The 18565-nt window shown below is 39.7% G+C and overlaps 1 protein-coding gene across 1 annotated transcript; it reads right to left on the bottom strand.

Annotated features, from left to right (window-relative positions):
• Positions 1-3790: 3790 nt before the first annotated feature.
• On the bottom strand, positions 3791-18130 carry LOC119742123 (neuropeptide CCHamide-1 receptor-like). Its single transcript, XM_038218154.1, has 2 exons — positions 17941-18130; positions 3791-7589 (listed from the first exon to the last, which is right to left on the bottom strand). Exon 2 carries the CDS (start codon positions 6799-6801, stop codon positions 5689-5691), a length of 1113 nt encoding a protein of 370 aa, XP_038074082.1. The 5' UTR covers positions 6802-7589; positions 17941-18130; the 3' UTR covers positions 3791-5688.
• Between the last annotated feature and the right edge of the window lie 435 nt (positions 18131-18565).

Genomic DNA, 18565 nt, shown 5'->3' with positions numbered 1-18565 from the left:
AGGTCCGCCAGATAGAGTGTTGGCTTCATGGATGGTTCCTGTAGTTAGTTACCCAGAATTGAAACAGATCCTTTCCCTCTCCAGATCACCAACTGTGGTAATCCATTGTGACATTTTAAAACTATCAGCATGTGACTTATCGGGGGATACATCAGGACTCAGGTTTCGTCTTAAGTGTTAAGGAGGGAAGATAAGACTCAGTAACATCAATCTGCAGGTTGATGAAGATACAATGACACCTGTCTCCTCTCGTCGGGATTTATTTGTGTTTCGGTCCGGGGATGCTTTCCTCGAATAAATGACCCAAGGGGGGAGAGGGGTGTTACCAGATTGGTGTTTGGTGGAAATGTGACGCTGAATTGATTGAAAGAATATAGGAGCTAGCGGTGGGTAATGGATTTACGGCACGCTTAAGTAGACTTTGTCAGATGTAGAAATTGAAATATGCTCCCAAATGAGAACTATACGGACAAGATTGTCAGAAAACGAAGTAAGACATCTTCAATTTCGTTTAGGAAATAAAAGGGAGATAACATTGAAATGTGCTTTGGGAAATGACGTCTTTCTTTCGTCCCAGTCTCTTCTTCATTCTTGAAACTTTAATATTCATTGGAAGCTCGACGGTTCTAAGATCGAGTGACACATCGCTTGGGATTATACATCAATCAGATTTTATTTTTAGAAGGAGAATATCATATTCCTCATCTTTTCCATTTGCGAGAGCTGGAAGAAAATACCAGCGAAAATCACACCGAAAAACGCAATAAACCCAATCACCCCCAAAAAGCATTATGTTGTTTCTGCCCCAAGTACCGACGAATGTGTCGGCTAGATATTTCAGTCCTTACTCGAGTGATATTCCATAACGTTTTTCCATTCGCAGTTAATTTATTGTAATCAAATATTTATTACAATCGGGAAATGATCTGTCTGATATATGAGTGGGCGGGGCAAATATAAGGGTAAGGTGTAATATAGACACCATCTTCACGCGATAACGATGTCTCCCTCAGACAGTAATCTAATTTTTAAATGTCATGGGTGTGATTTTGAATTATTCATTGAGAACTAGAACTGCATATCGTCTTCAATCGTTTGCTTCCTCCCAACATGTTGGAGTCTGCATACATACAAAAGCAGCCCCGATCGTCCAACAACAAACATATACACAACACATGCATCACAACCGTTCCTAATTTAAATTTGGGTAAATTTTTATTTGAAATTTAGAAAGCCACTCCTTATTTTTTCCTGCTACTTTGTCGATATGCTTTTCCCACAAATGTTTAACTGCACTTCTACGAAAGTAGGGCATTTGGATGGATTCTCGTGATTTCACGTATTATCTCACGCATGAGTTAAGTCAGACGAGAGAATGTATTATATGTATTCAACACCCTGTGATTTGTTCTTTAGATGCAGTCTGAACTTTACCCATCATGCACGTGTACAGCGCATGCGCGGAGGTAGTAAAACGTTTGCCAAATTATACAGGAAGAACTTTCTTTATGAGAAATTGGAGTACAAAATAGAACGGAAGCTCATCATGTGATTTCTGCAAGTTGTTCTCTTGTAAAATATGCAGACGAAAAATCCCATCTCGCACGGTATTACTTTTTGTTCTAATTCCGTCCACAGAATCTCATTTTTCGGCCGAGATTTTGACAAAACAATGATTGGACTCTCATCTTCATGAATAAAGGCACGGGGTTGTCAAAACATGAATTTGCCTTAATTGAAATCAAACCAATCTGGGTTGAATATGTATCTGGATCAAGATCTATACATGTATACGCTGACAAGACTTATCATTGCTAGATCGGCAGAATAAACCATCTTCGTTCTGATAATTCATCTGGATCACTTTCTCTGGATCACTTTCTTTGGTAAAGCCAGCAGAAGGATCTTATTTCTTCATCGCAGGACGACTTAAAAAGCTGGAGACTCCGAAATGTTATCCCGCAAAGCGAATGACCGTTTCAGATGTACAACATGAGACAAAAATTGTGTATCTATCCCAAGGCCTAAGGGTTAGGACCATACAAAAATCCGGTCTGTACCTCTTGAGTGTTTTGAAGACGTAGGTTGTTTGGTGTCGTTTTAAAATTGAAGTGTCCATAACGGACCTTATGAAATCAAGGAAAGGGGTCTGGAAAGTTTACTCTGTTCAATCTTGTCAGATTTATTAATTTATTTAAGATAGTATTACACGCATATCCGACTTTCTATACACATGTACAATGTAATGCCTTTATAGAAAATAACCGTAAAGATTTCGAACGGTAAAGCTTTTGTTATGCAAATAATGACTGTTTACGAGTGCAATGGTAAGAATAATTTCATGAGGTGACAGATGGAATGTTCCATTCCAACCGTTACCAAATGAAATCATTTTTCCACCTGAAAAAAATCCTCGTCATCTGACTGGTCAGAGCCACCAAAAGTGTGACTGTGCAATGGAAGTTCTATTTACCTTGGAATGATCTTCTATTTTTGCGGTGCAGCCGCGTCGTGCGTTGGGACGAATAATAATATCCAACGACACGTGATCAACGACCAACCAATCAGATGAAGGGGATTTATTCAGGCATTGCATAAACGCAGATGAATAACTACTCATTTAAAATTGGGGGAAATGTTGCAAATTAAAGCTTTGTATTTAGTATAAACGAAACGTTTATAGTTTGTTTACTTCAATTATGCTCCATATTCGGAGTGCATTGTGGGCCACCTAAGTGTAAGAATATGGCGGTTATATGGAACAACCAACACAAAGCTCACGCCATAACCTAATCGTACTTTTGCTGTACAAGACAACTGGAGTATCTGCGATGTGATGTGACCACTGTAAGTGTAGAACAGTCAGGAATATGGATTTGATTCACATTTTGCCTAAAATTCTATGCCCTTGGGCAGGGTTCTCTGCTACAATTGCTTCTTCTCACCAAGGAGTTTTATGAATCTGAATAGTATATTGGCAAGGCACCCATCAGGAAACATCACAGTCCTGTTGGTCTAAATGGTTGAACCAATCCAAAAGTGACTAGGCCTATAAGTAAAAGCAGGATGTTAGGCACTTGGATTCTCCGATTTAAGCTTTTAAAAAGTCACTAGCGTTTCATCTTGATTAAATACCAGATGAAGCAAGAAAGTATATCACTTTTCATATTTACAAATAAATACAGACACTGTTGCCTGGATAACAATATTTTGAATCACACAAATAATTATTTGTACTTATTGGTTATAATACTTACAATTATTACAAACATTTATTGGGGGACTGAAAGACAACAGTCGAGCATTTTCCGTGTCGATAGGGATGTCCGCTCATGGCCACCGTACTAACCAATAGCGCTGATCATCTCTATATTCTCTTTCACAAAATGTTGTGAAGAAAAAGCAAAGGATTATGGGTAGCTAACCGCCATGAATGATGTTCGTGCGCATGCGCATTGCAAATTTTTTGACTCGGGGTCACGGGTTAGAATCTATCCAATGAGAACTAAGAGAGAAATGAGTCCTCAAATGCACATTCACATGGGGCGGGTACCAGCGAAATAGGGACGATACAATTTTGATTAATTACACTTAATGATGCAGACAGTTTACGTTGACAGACAGGAACCAGCCCTGGACAACATTTACAATAATTCACTGATGATTGTACACATTGGCGAAATTAGATCAGTTGATTGCCTCAATTTCAAGATAACGTCTACATTTGAAGTCAACCGTAAAATCTTGACCAAACCGTCTAGAACAACTCATACACATTTAAAAGTTACAGTTTCGTGGCTGAAAAAGACAAAAAGGTCAATTTTTATTCTGTATAATACTTTGTGGAATATTCCATTTTGATTCATTTGTAATACCACACCGTTGATGCACCATTTATACTCTTTATATACATTCAAATTATAGTAACATTAAAGAGCTGTATATACACTGCTTAAATACACTGACTAAATTTTTTTTATTACACCATTTTATGCTCGTAAATTAAACTTAAGTCAGGTGGAGCAAACACTGCTGTTTTGCGATGAGAGATTTTTTTTGTATCACTCCAAAATGCTTAATTCTGTTTCATTGAGATTGATGATAAGAGCAGCGACCGCGACTTCACTGAGTTTGCCCCACTCGGACGAACTTGTCTTTGTTTGATTTTAGTGGATCTGAAAAATAGCAAAATTGCAATGCCGTATTTTTTTTGTGCACTCAAAGTTCACTGTTTGTCTCCAATTGTTGGGTAAGAAACTGTAACCTAGTCGTAATAACATTCTGGTTTCAAAATCCTGCTCCAAAATGTGTGTGGCTCTTGCCTAGCTGCATCACACCAAGACATTCACATTATTGTCAATATATGCTGTGCTGCTGAACCGGGTTGAGCTTTGTGACAGGTATAAAAAGAAGAATATTCAGCTAGTAGTTGCCTCACAATGATAGTAGCAGTTATACTATTATGAAATGACAACTACAGTACTGGCTGGACAGAATGATATTCAATTAGTGAAAATATATATTTTTTTGATAGGGTGTTCTAGTACTACCATACTAATACCAACACTGCCACCATAAATCGGTTAGTATCTTAAAATATTCAGAAAGATTTTACTTTACAAATAACAAAGTATGTCACTTCTACTTATGACTATTTTTTTCAGCAGTTGCGTTGTATTAATTTTTTATACAAAACTAGCTGCTTGACATTATTATTTATATCAACTTTTTTTGCCGTAAACCAATTAAGAATGCAACAATAATAGTTAAAAAGTAACAAATGAGTGAAAACTCCAAAACAATAGGCTAATAAACAAAGATCAAGACAAATCCTTGACGAAATTCAAAAGTCCTTTCCAAAGAAATTGCAATGCCTAGACATTTTATTTCGTATACGATCGAGTTCATAGCACGAACTTTAATTTGGTTGGATCGAACACACGGTACAAAATAGTCACCCTTTTTGACTTGTAATCATAAATGACCTTCAATCCAGAGATATCCATCTACAGACTCTCATTCATAGTTTTCTTTTTCAAACAAAGCTTCGCCATTTTATTTCTAAAACAAAGATAATTCACTTGTGTTCATCTCCAGGTATAGTTTGTGCAATGAGATTAGTTGCTGTTTGGTATTGATTTAACCTTACAAGGAAATCGATGCAGACTTTAGCCTACTTTATGAGTGTACTTTTGGTAGTTGCTTTCACGCTTGAGTAAAATGTGCAAAGCAATGTTTGAGACCTGTGCTCACTCAGTCGAAACAATCGAAATACCATAAATAAAAAAATGTATTCTATATCTAACTTGAAAAAAAGACACCGGTTTAAAGAAGAAACGTAACATAAGTTAGTTCATTGCAATGAACGTGCGGCGATATATCTTAAGCAAATTAGTGCAACTGGGAAATGTTCTTCCTTAACCCAAAGCTTCAACTTCAAGTCGAAAGTCAGTTGAGGAATTTTCCCCCAAATAAACCTTCTTCGAGCTGCATGTAGCAACATGTAGGCCCCTATAGACAGAGTTGCGACATGAGGGTCTACTAATATGAGTCAAACGTGATGTTCCTGGTCCACTGTTCCAAATCCAATCAACATATAAAATGAACACATTGGAAATGGAATGTGGACATTTAATGGAGCCTTGAGGACCAATGTGGTTCTGAAAGTCAAGTTTCAAGGCTGTGTATCTAGCTATGCGAAACCAGTGTAGATGAACTTTGCTTCATCTGGAACTCCATACTGCTTCTTCGAGAGTTGGGAACCGCTGTCTTGAAGGCTGACAACAATGTCCAAGTGTGACCCAGCGGTTGATTCTTATCTCGACAACATTTACACCAACTGAAAAACATTCTCTTGAAATGACGTCGGTAGTTGGAGCTCATGACGTAAAGAATGATTGGGTTGAGACAAGACGCCAGAGAAACCAGTAGATACGTCATGTCCATAAAGGCCAGCATAAATGGTGTGATGAAGACCTCAGCATTGATCTCGAATTCAATCCAGATCGTGTAGATGTGGTAAGGAAGCCAACACACAGCAAAGCAGAACACGGCAACTAGGATGATGAACGCTAAGCGACGACGGGCTTTAGAGTGTGGGTCACGCCTACCATTACCGTCACGAACTTTGTGACCGATTCGTTCAATTCCACGACAGAGGGTGTGAGCCGTAAGCGCGTAGAACATTGTAATAAGCCCCAAAGGTAGGATGTAGAGACAGATAACCTGTAAGATGACGAAGACACGGTAAGGGATGGTTTCACGTGGCAGGTGGCAATATGGATCTAATCGACCCAGGACAAAGGCTGGGATGCTCGACAAAGATGACAAAGTCCAAATCATAATGACTGTAATCAGTGTGTATCGCGTTACGTTGATCTTACGACGAGCCATAGGGCGAGCGATAGCGTAATACCGATCGGCACTTAAGGCGGCTAAAGTAAGCACCGAAATTCCTTGAGAAATGTAAATAGAAGCCAGGGTGATCTTACAGTAAGCTTCACCAAAAGGCCACACCTTGAAAAAGTTAAAAGCAATCAGATCAGGTACGTTCATAACGAGGTAAACTAGATCGCCGATTGCCATGCTCATGATCTGTAGATTAGGAATGTTCCTCATGTCTCGAAATCCGATGATGATTAGGATTACGCTGCTGTTGCCGATAATCCCAACAATCTGGATTATCAGGTTGACGATGGCTAGTGCGGGCAAGCTATCATCTTGAACGTAGTTAACCGTTTGATTATCGGGCGGCATCTCTGAGCCGGTGACCTCCATAAATCTGTTTGGACGGGCAATCATACGGATAGCAGAAAATTGGAATCGCTGAAAAAACCCTCAATCGATCTGAATTGTGCTCGGTATACTAAAATCCACCTGCTTCTACTTCCTTTAGGAAACTAGAGCAGAGTGTCAAAGGCTAGCAGGTGAACGTTTCTATGGGTAAAGGTTTGATGAAAACGTCTAACAGAAGTCACAGATCGTTTCCAGAAAAAAACTTCTGGTGTACCATCAAGGACGCAGAAATTTCCAAACGTCAAAAGTATCGCTCCAAGTTTTGACACAAAAGAGTTGGTAAAAAGTTGACCCTTTTTTCAATGCGGTCGCGTCGATCGCTGCAAAAGATCACGCTTGGTTCAATTTCCTGGACGAGTGGCAAAATTGGAGCAATGACTACTGTCTGGAGATGTGTTTTCCTTGAACAACGACTCTACGAAATTAACTCACAGAGCGCCAAGATTCAAGCATTTATTCAGGTATCATTATCGTGTTTACTCCTCAGAGATGTAAGTCCAAGTAGCATGGGTTGGTGGGTGTAAGTTAACTTTGAACGTTGATTGTTCCAACGCGTATGGATATCTCTCTCGTGGCTGCACAGATCCGTGTAGTAATTAAGCCGGCCTTACGATAGCAAAGTCCCGGCGGGGTTCTCCGCGATTTGTCACGCTGTACTCTCAGCTAATTTACGTCGATCTCTCAGGGAGAAGCTCTCACTCCACCCTTAATTACAGTGACAGGACAGCAGGAACATTTCCCCTGGATCCAGGGATTGGTGCTCGCTGAATAGAGAGCTGTGCGACCTGGCGAATCTGCGGAGACCAACAACAGAGAATGACACGATAAATAAGTGTTACATTGCTTTAAGTGCGAGTCGCCTGACCTGGCTTCTTCGCGTGATTTAGAACCGAAGGGTCGCTAATGCTTTGGGTTCGGTTGTGTAAGATAGAAGCTTGTCGGTTTTGATTCAAAGTCCATTGTAGTATACGGACTTAATGAAGATGTATCACATTCTTATTGAATTCAACACTCGCCGCCAAAGGTCCATCATCTTTGTCGGTTTTGATTCAAAGTGCATTGTGGTACGGACTTAGTGAAGATGTATCACGGTTCATGCACAATAAGGGTAAGATTCCATAAGCATCGTGTTTCACTGAATGAAAACACTCGCCGCACCACAGATCCGTCATCTTCCTCTTACCCTAGAAACATTTGTCAATTAGCAGTTGAGGGATGAAGACATACAAAGTGTTGAAAGTCCCTAGCCTGAATCCACGACTGAACCAATAGAAAATGCTAACCAATCATGACAATTCGGTGTCAGTGTTTTCAGGGTACGCTATTGCATATTCCTGTGACACTGTACAAAATTGACTGTGTGGGCTTTACAACGACAATTCTGCTTCATTTCTCGCCAGGCGAAAAACAACCGTCAACCAGTCACAAGCAATACACATCCCATGACGCCTTGGCTGGTATCTGCGTTTTTACTCAGCAAATTATGCTCAGCTTATCTAAGTGCTTAGCAGCGGTGGCGTAACTACAGGGGGAGGGGCGGGGCACGCGGGGGGTGGGAGGGGGCAAGTTTCATCTAGCGGATGCCCGAGCCCCTGGTGTCCCCCTTTTGAAATCTTGAATTGAACACAAATATGTAATATTCCTTCACTGCCCCCTTGAAAAATGTGTGCACCCCAGGTGCCCCCCCCCCCCCAGGTTAACCCTAGTTGATCCCTGTGTTTATTCAAGTAGCCTACACTCTATGAAATAAAGTCCTGGTTTGGTCATCAGAGGTGTCTTGAAGACATCTTCGTACTATCGTGGGTAAGTTATTGCACTTTTCCCCTCCACTTTTTTCGGTTCGAGCTCATTAAGCACATTCGTCAAAGCTCATCCCCGGCGACATATCATATCATATTTCGTCGCTGAGGAATCGATCAGGCAGACATTAAGCAAACATGACTCCTGGCACGGCTTGGCGTCGAGGGTGCGGTAGTGGTGTTATGGTGATAGTTAGTTGTTGCTGTGCCATTTATCTCTCTTAGTTCAACTCTGTGACGTTCATACCAAAACGTCTGCTTTAATTCACTGCAAAAACTGTGGTGTTAATTTAACACCATTCGGTATCTATATAGGACAACACCAGTAAAATTTAACACCAGATGGTCATATATAGATACCAATGGTGTATAATTAACACCGCAGCTTTTGCAGTGTTCCCTCCAATTTTAAATTGGACAAAGCAAGGCTATTCAGAATGGCTATTCAATGGAAATATTTGCATGGTTAACACAATGGGCCGGATTAGCCTATTCATTGATGTATCAGGGTAATCATATACGATAGCACTGCCCGGTTCACAAGTAATATTCGGTGAGTCAGTCAGTCAGTCAGTCGGCGAATGAGTCAGGCAGGCACAAAGAGATTATAGGCTGATGACCCGCTTTGAAAGCAGCAAAAATGGCACCACTATGACATTGCAGAACACGAACATTTAGATAACCCGGAAAACTATGCTTAAACTCAAAATGTCGTATCATCCAGGAGTGATTTTATTTTTAGTATTCCTTTCAGGAATGTGTTACATTTGAGGAATATGTTACAATTATTGTACAACAAGCTGAGACAATTTATGACTGAACGATTTGCTCCTTGCTTAGTAGGACATTCTGAAGCAGTCGCGTGCATACGCAGAATGACGTTGACTGATCAATGTGAATGATTTGGTATCATGTTCACCTTACATTGATAAGGTGCCTATTGTAAGTAATGCAATGGCTGATGATATTCACGAAACTGGATGTCTTGAATATTTGGAAGTCACAGGTTATCATTAAAATTCGCTTTAAGCGAAAAACAAGAATTTTGATACTTTTGCAAACATCTATTTTAATAAAAGATGAGTCTCATGTTTTGAAGGTCAAAGATTTCAAATCAAAACCGTCATTAAAGCTTTTGACTTGAAAAGTAGTTCAAATGAATTAACAAAAGATATTGATTTAGCTGGTTCCTTGTTTGCACTAGGCCTAAGTGCCAAATAGTTTTTTTCTTCTTCACACGAAAAACTAAATACAATATCGGCGAGTATAACTGATATCAGCTTATCCCTCTATTCCCGAAGGAACGAAAATTCACTCTGTAGAGTGATTTTAACTCTAAATCGTCTTATCCCTATTGTAAATTTGAGGGGAAAGGCCAAAATTTGTGTCAATTTTGCAGGTAAAAGACCGTCATCCAAGACCGCTCAGATCAGAGTAAGAAAATGTCAACAAGTGCACCAACGATACTCCACCGGGCCATACGTTGTTTTCCTGCCATAGGGTCCAATTTCCTTCCGACGCCCAGTCTATCGACTGAGACGCTTTGGTTGCTCCGTCTCCGAGTTAAAAAAAAAATGGTCTCTATTAATTCCAATAGTAAAAGGCACAGTCATTTGACGTTTGAAATTACCAGTCCGCTTTTAGTTTTCGGGGTGTTTTTTTTGTGGTACAAATTAAGACATAACAGAGAACAAGAAAACGGAGTAAAGTGAGGCAGGTATCACAGAAACGAAGCCATGAAGTTGAAGGGTCCATGAAGTGAAACTTTTTGAGGAACAAATTTTGTGCAACTTTCTACTATGCACTTTTTTTTTTAAGGATGCATTTACAATGTTCCATGCTTTTCCTGACAAGGGCGGCGCTGTTGCAGTGATGTCATTTCAGGAAGCCACTGTTTAACAGGGAAGTTTTCTGTTCAAATCGTGAACCCCACATTCCTCATAGAAAACATGTGTGAAGTTTGCTCATTGGCTTACTGCCATGTACTGATACAACAACGAATCATCAAAGGAAAGAAAATTTACGACAGCGAAATATCCTACATTCTGGCAAGTTTTGGCGCTGAAATACCTGTAATATTGAGGTATCTCAGTGCTTGAAATGACATCACACTTTTGCTCATGAATATGGAAATTTACATTGGCATAACATTAAAAAAAAACCCACAAAAATAGCCTTGAAAATGGCAAAACGAAAATTGAAAATAGTTTGAAATGGGAAACAAACGTTTCAAGGATCGCATTTAAAAACTAGAAATTTGTTTGTGGACAAACACTGAGCTGTTTCGACCGTTTGCGCAGTAACTGCCATGAAGGGGTTTCATCCAAGTCGAGCGTATTAACATTAGTCTGTGTACTGTGGAGACGTACACAAGATATGCCAGAGTGGGAATAAAATTAGAAATCAACTGATTAAGAATCCCATGATAACGTCATCATGACGTAATAACAAGTGCTGTTTCGGTGTGTACACCGAAACAGCTAATATATGACATTTGCATGGGCTCATAAAGTGAGCAGGGACGTACTAGGAACACACTTGTAATAGATATAAAGGAAGTGGGACAGTAACAGTAAAAGAAACCCAGAACGGGAAAAGATGAAGGCAGAAAAGGCTGGGGAAAGCAGGGACTGCAGACTGAAGTAACATTAATTTGAATCGAAAACCAACCTTATAACTGTCGCCATTTATTTGGATAGCAACATTTGTATTTGACGGGTCGTTGCGATACAATCTGACCCTTAAGGAGCATTTGGGGCTATGAGGAGCTGAATATAAGCCGTAATGACAGCAAGGCAAAGCTCCGTCAGAAACCAATGATACAATAAGAAACTCTCAACCCAAGCGCCTCACATCATTCTCCGCTCTACGATGGGCTTCCCGGCCCGATTGGCAATACACGATCCCCTGCAGGCGTTAAGGTGTCACAAAAAATGTCAAACAACTTAGCGGCAGGATTTCCGGCAGTGTCGGGTGAAGTAACCGATCAGAAAAAATCGACACGTACTGTTTTCGAGTGCCAGTTACTGCCTAAATCGATGTATTATACGACCTAATTCCCGCCATTGCCAACTATCGACTTTTCTAACCTAATTCTTCCCCCAAGTCCTGAGCATTTTTTTCACGTATTGCAACGTGATGCGTATTACCTCCTTTAATGCACACATTATAATCAATCGTTAGGCAATGCGAAAGGATATTATCTGGAAGTCTGGGGCGAATAGGTACTTATGGCAACACGAGTGCCAGGCACAAGAAAGGAGAATTACCTGATCTAGTTTTTGGTCTAATAAAAAGGCTTTTATTGCCAAGTTGCCAGGGGTATGATCGCTTTTAAACATAGGCTACTGTATATAGGTCTAACGTACCTTTCTGAGTGAGTGGGAGTAAGATGCCCCGCCATCATGTTGGCTCAAGACATGAAGAAATGGTGTCATGGCGGTCAACTGTAACAAAAATGAACTTTGCTTTTTGTTCAGGACATAATATCCGAACTAGAACACGCCGAGGTCGAACTTTACCCACGCGTCACCACGAGGTCTGCGCTGGTTCCCTGCTGTATATTGCTATACCTGCGACTATTGGTAACCAGCTATGCCACTAGCCCCGCAGGCTCGCACCAGAAAGTCGACTAAAGTGGCGTATAGTCGACAAGCGTGTTTTCAAGACCAAGTACAAAAGCTAAATGATTTAAAACAGTTCGATGTTGTTCTCATTGCTAAAACCTGACGAATTTGAGTGAGGCATTGTCTACGCATCGTTTGAATTAAGTGCACTGATCTAATAAAGTTAATTATTAATTTCGTAGGCCTGTATGCATGAAAACGAAACGTACACAGGAGGTAACTTGTTTATTTACACAGACTTTGGTATGTGTATTGAAATATCGAAACGGGTGTTATCTCTATGAGACCTAAATAATAGAATGTAGGTGATTGTTATCGACAAGGGGGCCATGCATTCATCTATAGTTTTTATCAAGGCAGGCGCACGAACTAATCACAACAACATCATATTACCCTCAAAATAGATTCATGCACTTAAACCACTCGAATGGGCATAAGAGACATCAATCACACCAGTCATATGGCATTGATTCCTCGTGAAATAAGGATGTGTATGTCTATATTTTTAATTTGTCTTCATTTTTTTCATTTAATTTGGATATTCACATATGTCGTTATTTCACTTTTCCAATCATAGTTTTCATATTGGTTTGGTTGTAAGTGCAGGTATACATTGTGTCCCAGAAAAAGCGGGGCCCAGACAAATCAGCGGCCATATCTAAACAAATAGTCATGTAAAACTAAATTTAGTTTGTGGGTTTTTTTCATGCTGTTGATGTTGTTTATTGCCTGTGGAAAAGAAACTGAATTGATTAAAAACTTTTAAAGCCATCACAAGAAATTTAAGAGCTTCATAACTTCGAAATTGACACTTTTTGCGGCATAGTTTGTGCTGGTAAATTAGTGAAGAGAGGGAAACCACGAACCTGTATCAAACACGAACACATTTCACATGCAAACAAGAAGAGATACTTCTGCGAATGCGAAGAGAGGGTGTCTTTTATTTACATGCAAATGTGGTCTGAAATAAACACAATTCTCTTCTTGTTTGCATGTGAAATGTGTTCGTGTGTGATATAGGTTCTTGGTCTTCCTCTCTCCATTAATTTATACCAGCACAAGTTGATGCCGCAAAAAAGTGCAAATTTCGATTTTATGGAGCTCTTACGTTTCGAGTCATGGCTCTAAAAGATTTCAATCAATTCAGTTTATTTTTCCACAGGCAATAACCAACATCAACAACATGAAAAAACAAAAACACAATTTAGTCTGGCATGAATATTTCTTTAGATATTGATGCTCAATTTTTCGGGCCCGCTTTTTCTGGGACAAACCGTAGATCTCGGGTCGTTAGTCTTCGTTCCTCTGGATGACACTGATGAATTGGAAAGCAAATATTACAAGACATATCACGTTACATGCACACTAAATTACAATTACACCGACAATGCTTCACGATCTGTACATCTGGATCTATATAGCTCTTATAATCATTACAAGCAGTTTATCATTAAAATCATTAATTATAAAAAAAAACATACAGCTTTGACATATCTGGGACATCTGTTACTTCACAAATCGATAAATTATAATTTATGGCGGGTTTACCTAAAGCTATTTTAGGCCTCTTCTGATCCACAGCTAACTTTGACAGCTGTGAATTAAAAAAAAAAAATTATCCGATGTTTTTCATTTTGATACTACAGAGATGCAGCGAAATTCAGCAAGTTTATCGTCAGATACTACAAAATAATTATGCTGGTCCTGTTCTGTATGCTACTTTCAAGTGATAACAGTTTTTGGCTTGAAAAAAAAAGAAGATAATTATGAGACAAGTGGTACAGATGTACTTACCCAGAGGTCACTTTTAATAGGCTGTGAAATAAATTTAAGTGATAAACTGACCAAAAGAGTTTAAATATAAAGGGTGACTCACAAATAATGCAACCCTAAAACATCTGCCTTTAAAAAAAAATGGATCGGTGGATTTTATGATGTTTTGGGTATCAGATTAAAGCTGAGAGTATTTTCCAGTTTCAAATACTGAAAAAAATCATGAAAATAGCACTTTGGGTTGCCGAGAAAATACTAATTATATAAAAGTAGTAATTTGTCATCCTGTACACACGCAAAATTACCACAGTAAGGGATTGTCACTGTACCCATTTGTGCATGTCCTAATCCTTACAACACAGCACATGATAATATGACACGAGTACAAAATGAGTTTGATGAAAATACCTTTTATTTTCCACCTCTCATCCCTTTTTCAACCTTTTCAGCATCATAAATATGTCAAAATACTAAAGAAATTGCACAAATGAAGGATAATTGCACAGTAGGCTTATACAGTCAAATGTTTCACTGCTTGAAGTACTTGTGTACAGGATAACAAATCTACTTTTACATAATTGGCATTTTCTCAGCAACCCGAAGTGTTATTTTCATGATTTTTTTCAGTATTCGAAAGAAAAAGCTCTCAGTTTTAATCTGATACCCAAAACATAACAATCCACCGATCCTTATTTTTTTAAAGGCAAATGTTTAGGGTTGTATTAATTTTTTTAGGTCGCCCTGTACATCCTTCGTGGAGGGTGCATACCTATGTTCCCCAATACCGATGTTGCCCAATTCTGATGTTCCCCAACCCTAACCCTAACCCGGCCTAACCCTAACCCTAACCCTAACCCTAACCCTGACCCTAATCCTAAGGATTTTGGGGAACATCGGTATTGGGGAACATAGGTATTGGGGGACATCGGGTAGACCCCTTTGGGGATACATATAGATGCAAGAATAATCGTAAATTTGACCAACCGTTTCTATACCTTTTTGGCTAGTCCTAGAGTTTCAATCAGTGTCCTCTTTGTATGTATCCGACTGACAGTCACTTGTGAGCCGGGCAGTTCTTTCGTATAGTATTACCCCATAATGACAATGCGTAAGGTAAATCCGGCCCATTGTGTAGCCCACATCCATGAGAAGACTCTCAGTGATTAACAATTCTGAATCTATGGTTGATAATTTATTACACACTGGGACCAGCTTTAACCGGCTTTTCCAGTCTTGTTTTGAATATTTGTTTTGTTTACCGTGAGTTGCTTGTTTATATAATGAAAAGTATTGAAATGTAGGTGCGAATTTTGTCTGGGCATTTCCCCCTGCAGGGACGTTTGTGTAATATTTCACAGTTTTTCATTTCACAACTGGGTCATTTTCCAAGGTTGGTTGACACATGTTAACAAAAGAAAACCTTGAAACGACCCCATCTTTCCACAATGCAGCGATCGAACGTGCAGTTTAATTTCCACTGGTATCCATATGTTGTTATTACAAGCGATAACGTAGTGGGTTATAATAGGTTAAAGACATTAATATCAAATCTGTTTTACCTGCAACGATTTGTGGTTATCAGTTTCGAAAAAAGCTAACCCCCAAAAAAGCTAATTAAATGCGAAATATACCAAAAAAAACTAAAGCGAATATAGGGCATCAATGAAAGTCCAACCGGTAATTTAAGAGAGGAATCAATCTATTTGGGCAAAAGACCACTTTTACATTTTCGGAATTTGCAAGCAGGATACTTTGTCATACGGTTACTGTCAGGAATGTTATCCATGAATTAAGCAATTCCCCTGCGAGCTTTTCATTTCCAACTTGATGGATTTGGCTGGGGTAAGATCTCATCAGGTAATGACTAGCGCGTCGTTCGGAATCTGTCGTCATATTTTACTTAGTTAGTTTCGTAATTTGTGAGCGGCATTTGGAATGCGCGTGTTACCAATTGGAGGCTTTGGAAGTGAATCGTTTTATGGACAGACGGATAAATTTAAATGACTGCTCGTTCTGTCGGAAATTCTCGCAAATCTTTGAAGCGATGAGTGATTCTGAATATTACTGGAAACATTCAGTCCGTGAGTTTCAAGAATTGAAATCTCTCAAGACGTTAAGGTTGATTGGCCGGTCTAATTGATTAACGGTCTAATCGCAACTTTTAAGTTTGGTAACTGATATTGTGTCATTTTGTTTTGCTGTAAGGTTTTGTGTGTGTCTTACACGTGTAATGGTACCATCAAGGAGACACGCTATCGTAATTCCTCCGCACAATGGGAGACATCGATCGGTGAGACATTTTCATGTCTCCCTAATGTCCCTTTTAGAGGCAAAATTTTGTTGTCGCAATTGCTCTTGGTCTAATTAGTCTATGGGGATGTCTCCCAAATGTCAAATCCAGGGTAATTATTATTACGCTAATAATCTCAACTGCACTCAACCGTTTTGTGTTTCATTTTAAAGTGGACACTACACAACACCCATCTGACTGGAGTGCCCTACCCATTCTTATCTAGTTATAATAACACACGAAATGTAACTTTTGTGAGAGACAATTTGAGTAAAGCGCCCCGTCGCATTATCGAGCATGTATGCTAACATCGATCGCAGGCGAGTCAAGAACGACAGTGACAGACACTCAAAGTTGTCATGATGTTGTTTGGTATACCCAAGCCACCCAGTCGCGCGTAAACAAGAATTCGACCTCAATATGTCACCGATAGAGGGGGCCCGGCCCTTGGGGTATAAAAACAAATGTGAACCTCGGGCCTCATGTATGCGGGTCACGTGGAATGTTGTATCGTCTACGGATTCAACGGGATGACGAGTGTTCAATGAAGGTATGATAAATTTACGACCATTTTATGGTATGCACATGCAAACGCCGGAATACTGCAGCCGCGTCCGTGCATCCCTGAAGGCTGAAACAAGTAGAAGTGATGCGAGATAGTTAACAAGAACTTTAGGAAGGTTGGGAAAATAGACAGATAATTCAATCTGGCCGCAAGTCTCAATTGATTTAATTACGATACGGCATCAAGTTCACGTGGCGCGGGGTTTTAGAGGCCTATAAGTCCATAAAACACTTGCAGGACGGTGTCCCTTACCGCCCTTTGGGCACTCAGAAAAATATTAATTTAAGAAGGAACTGAACTGCTTACGCTAGAGTTCGCTCCTCTGAGACCGAAAGTAAGGTTGAAATACGACACCCAGGCCAATTTGGTATGGCAATGTACTAAGATAAGAGGGGCTCCGGTAATATGGCAGAATTGGCTGATGATGTAAGTTGTCCGTCATGGAAGAATGTTCAATTTTTCGGATACAGTGATGTACTTTAACAAACCACATCATATGCAGCTGTTAAATTTGCTATCGTGTTCGTTTTAAAAGGAACTACAGAGATTTAAACCAATGTTTATGAGCTTGTTTTTTCAAGTTTCCGGCATAGATTTCCGGTTTCCTTGAATTGACGTCCTGCATGCCAGATGCAATGACTTTGAGGGATTTTATGCCCCAATGTGCTATTTTGGGACTGCAAAGGCAAATTTTGAGGCGGTTACCCGGTCACTAAGTTCACTACCAATACTTTTATCTCCTCTAAAGTCTTTCTTTTACTTTTTGCTAATTCTAGGAAAAGAGACAAACAACATAGAAATTATATTCTGGTACAGAATATTACGAATAATTATGTACAAAAACTACAAAAACTACAAATGCACAGTACCTGGCATACATACTCCCCTAAAAATTACAAGCAAGCGGTCAAAAGTTTTTCTTTCAGTTTTCCTATTATCAAGCTATTATTAATTCCGAGATGGCAGGATTCGAACCCAGGACTATGCCCTATAAAACCAATCAGGCTCCTCGGTTCAATGATAGCACACTCCCTTGTACTATCCCTCATCACGCGTTCCACCACTTCCTCGTCATCACCATGACTTTCTTACCTCAATTTGAATAACTCTCCATCAACGAAGGTGTATATATCCATCATGACGTCACTGTGACATCCTTGGTCCAAGGAAGCTTAAGACACAGCATGATCTACAATCATGCTTGCAAGACTGTCATCATGCATCCAACAACCGTATTTTGTTCTGTAATTCAACCAACTCAAAGCGCGGCCTTGTTCTAGAAACCCTGAAATACTGACAATAATACCTGTACTGCAAAAGCTATACTGAACTCGTGATAATAAACCGGTGGTCTGGCTCCGGACACGTATGAACCTACCTTCCTGTATGGATATACCACATGTCGAGTTGTGCAGGTTCCGTGTAATAAACTAATGACAACAAACCACCATGGAGTCCAAGTAGGCCTAGTCTGTACTGAACTTTTAGATCCATGATCGTTCGTCACACATCGATAGCTGTTGAGTTTGTCAGGATACCCGTGTGATTTGATTGGTTCAAGCACTATGACGTCACCGAACTTAATGACATATCAGAGTGGAACTTTACACCAACTAGTTGGAGACTTCAAACCGTTGTTTCAAAAATTTCACTCAAATTGTTATTCCATTAAACCGTAGGAATCCGGGAATCGGTTTAATCACGGGTACCCGTGTGC

Source organism: Patiria miniata, unplaced genomic scaffold, assembly GCF_015706575.1.
Source record: "Patiria miniata isolate m_02_andy unplaced genomic scaffold, ASM1570657v1 HiC_scaffold_5, whole genome shotgun sequence".
NCBI lineage: Eukaryota > Metazoa > Echinodermata > Asteroidea > Valvatida > Asterinidae > Patiria > Patiria miniata.
The sequence above is the reverse complement of the archived record's forward strand: the minus strand, read 5'-3'. Positions and strand labels throughout refer to the sequence as shown.

What these genes read in the sequence shown, in the direction of transcription:
- LOC119742123 (XM_038218154.1), bottom strand. Translation starts at nt 6,801, where the DNA reads ATGATTGCCCGTCCAAACAGATTTATGGAGGTCACCGGCTCAGAGATG.